The 2767-nt window shown below is 37.9% G+C and overlaps 1 protein-coding gene across 1 annotated transcript in view; it reads right to left on the bottom strand.

The window, feature by feature from the left end:
- sdccag8 (SHH signaling and ciliogenesis regulator sdccag8) overlaps nucleotides 1-365 on the bottom strand; it is a 202856-nt gene extending 202491 nt beyond the window's left edge. Inside the window, exon 1 of the mRNA XM_020537248.2 lies at nucleotides 340-365. Coding sequence (XP_020392837.2) covers nucleotides 340-365 — 26 coding nt within the window. The remainder of the gene's footprint in view (nucleotides 1-339) is intronic.
- Between the last annotated feature and the right edge of the window lie 2402 nt (nucleotides 366-2767).

Here is a 2767-nt window from a genome sequence, read left to right as displayed (position 1 = left end):
CTCTCTCCCTATTTATTTCAGAACCCCCTTCCCCTCCCCCATTTCTGATGAAGGGTCTCGGCCTGAAACGTCAGCCTTCCTGCTCCAATGATGCTGCTTGGCCTGCTGTGTTCATCCAGCTCTGCACCTTGTTGTCTCGGATTCTCCAGCATCTGCAGTTCCTACTATCTCTCACAGAAAGACAAAAGTGCTTTCTGGTACAGAAAACACAGGATGGGAAGACAAGTGCAGGTGTCATCTTCGGCTCATAAAGGAATGTTCACAGGACTTATTCAAGGTTATGCAGCTTGTCGACTATCATAACAACTTTATCCATTCAGCCCATTCTATACAATTTACCTTCTCATGCAGCTGTCGAATATCATCATTAACTTTCAGCCCTTTGGCCAAGCTGGTCCAGGGATATTTTCCAAGAGCTCTTTCACAATCGTGTATCTTCTCCCTGAGTAAAGACTGATGTGAAATATTCAATTAGTACCTCAACCATGCCCTCTCTTCCCATGCATAGATTCTCTTATTCTCTCAACAATTCGACCCTTCATTTACTACACTTTTATATACTTAGGACAGACTTGGATTTTCTTTTATGTTAGCTGTCAGTCCTTTCTCTTTTTTCTCTTTCCCTCTCTTGTTTCTTTTTCACTTCCTTGCTGAACTTTCTATATTCATAGAAAAATAATGTAAATGTTCCACATAAGAATGCGCAAGTTGGTTTGGCAGTTGCAAGACAGGAGGTTGTGTATTGATCAAATTGTTAAACATTACAATTGATGTATTTCATCTCGATGTTTAAAAATATATGTTTGCATATAATCTCTCAAACTGCTCCCAGTTTTTTTTTGCCTGGTTCCACCACATTGTGTACCAGCCAAGAGAATGAAGAACAAAAACAGAAGGTGCTGGAGAAACAGTGTTAATATTTTGAGGCCAATGATCCTTTGAAGAGTCACTGGACTCGAAATGGTAACTCTGTTTTCTCTCAACAGCTCCTGCCAGACATACTACGTTCCTCCATCAGTTTATGTTTTTGTTAGTTTCAGATTTCCAGCATCCACAGTTGTGTGTTTCATTTAAGAGACTGAAGAACCTGCCCCTAATGTACCATCAGTAATTTTTGGAAAAAGCTGTTTGAACATGCAAGTGAAAAGCCAGGGTTAACTTTACCCCAGTTTCCAGTTTCTGCATGCAAAAATCATCTAACTTCCTTCTAAGATTTCTTTGTACTAGCAGGGAATTGATCAATATGGGGAAAGGGCAAGAAAGTGAATGTGAGGACTGTCAGATCAGCCATAATCCTATTGAATGGTGGAGCAGGCTCGAGGGGCAAAATGGCCCACTCCTGTTCCTATTTCTTATGGCCTTATGACTGAATCTGGGGACTTAACAGAGAGAGGGATAGAATCTACATTTCACCATTTCTGATGCCACTTTGTGCTTCTGTGGACTGCATAACAGTTCTGTCAAGTGAATCTTTTTGTGAATCCATGTATTTAGACAGTGTTTATAACCTTGTAAAGGTTATTGTTATTTTGCATAGAAAATGTTATTTCCATAATAAACTACTGAAGATATGAGGGGCAAGTTGGCTGTGATGGATTAGTAAAATACATTCAAGAATTTGATGGTCAACATGTTTATATTTAATATTTAAGAAAAGTATTACAGAGTCTGCAAAAAGATACAAATATCTAATGGGAAAGGTGAATCTTCCCAGGTCAGCAAAATAAGTTAAAGATTGAATTAACTCAAAGGAAGTGACATATAAAGATGCCAGAAAAAAAATGCTAAGTCTGGGAGCAATTTAGATGCCTGTGAAGGATGACCAAGAAATATATGATGTAGGGGAAAAGAGAATATAAATGTAAGCAAGTCAGAAACAATAAAGCGGACTGTAAAACCTTCTTTGGGTATTTGAAAAAGAAACGGAAAATTGGACACATAATAGGTGAAGAAAGGAGAATTTATAGTGGAGAACAGGGAAGTGCCGGAGAAACTAAACAGTTACTTTGAGTCTGTCTTCACAGGAGAAGATATAGAAAATCTCTCAAAAATGCTAGGCAGCGAAAAAGCTTGTGAAACAGAAACTGAAAGAAAGCAATAGCATCTGAAAAATAAACTGATTGAAGATTGAACCCCAACCCCGACCAGGAGAGCTAAATCCCAGTGCCTAAAGGGAAGCAAGTATAGAGATAGAGGTTATCTGTTGAAATTCCAAAGATCCTCGAAAAAATTTTCCAGACTGGAAAGTACCAAATGTTACTCCACTATTTAGGAAGGGAGGGAAAGGAAGAACGGAAGACTACACAATTATCAGTGTGATGTCAGTAGTAATGAAAACAACAGAATATATTATACAGGGCATTATAGTAGAGTCATTGGGCAGAATCAACATGGATGAAAGGGAAATCATGTTTGACAGACCTGGAATTTTTTAAAAAGTGGCTTACTTTAGCAAAAATAAAGGAGGACCAGCTGATGTGGTGTATTTAAAATTTCAGAAAGCTTTTTTCAGGTCCCACCTGGGAGATGTTATCATTCTGCATGCGACTTCCAACTTCCTGTTTCAATCTGGCTACGGTCCAGTAACATTTTTAAAAAAATATACAAAGTGTGGTATCCAGAGGATTTCTCAAGCGAATAAAGCCACAAGGCTCCATGGTTTACAACAAACACCAATAAACTTTACTATAAGTTTACTAAAAATATATACTACAACAATCAAACAGTAATACAATCTAACATACAATTCATGTACAGTTTATTCAGA

Source organism: Rhincodon typus, chromosome 9, assembly GCF_021869965.1.
Source record: "Rhincodon typus isolate 14 chromosome 9, sRhiTyp1.1, whole genome shotgun sequence".
Classification (NCBI taxonomy): Eukaryota; Metazoa; Chordata; class Chondrichthyes; order Orectolobiformes; family Rhincodontidae; genus Rhincodon; species Rhincodon typus.
This window is presented reverse-complemented; position numbering and strand designations above follow the sequence as displayed.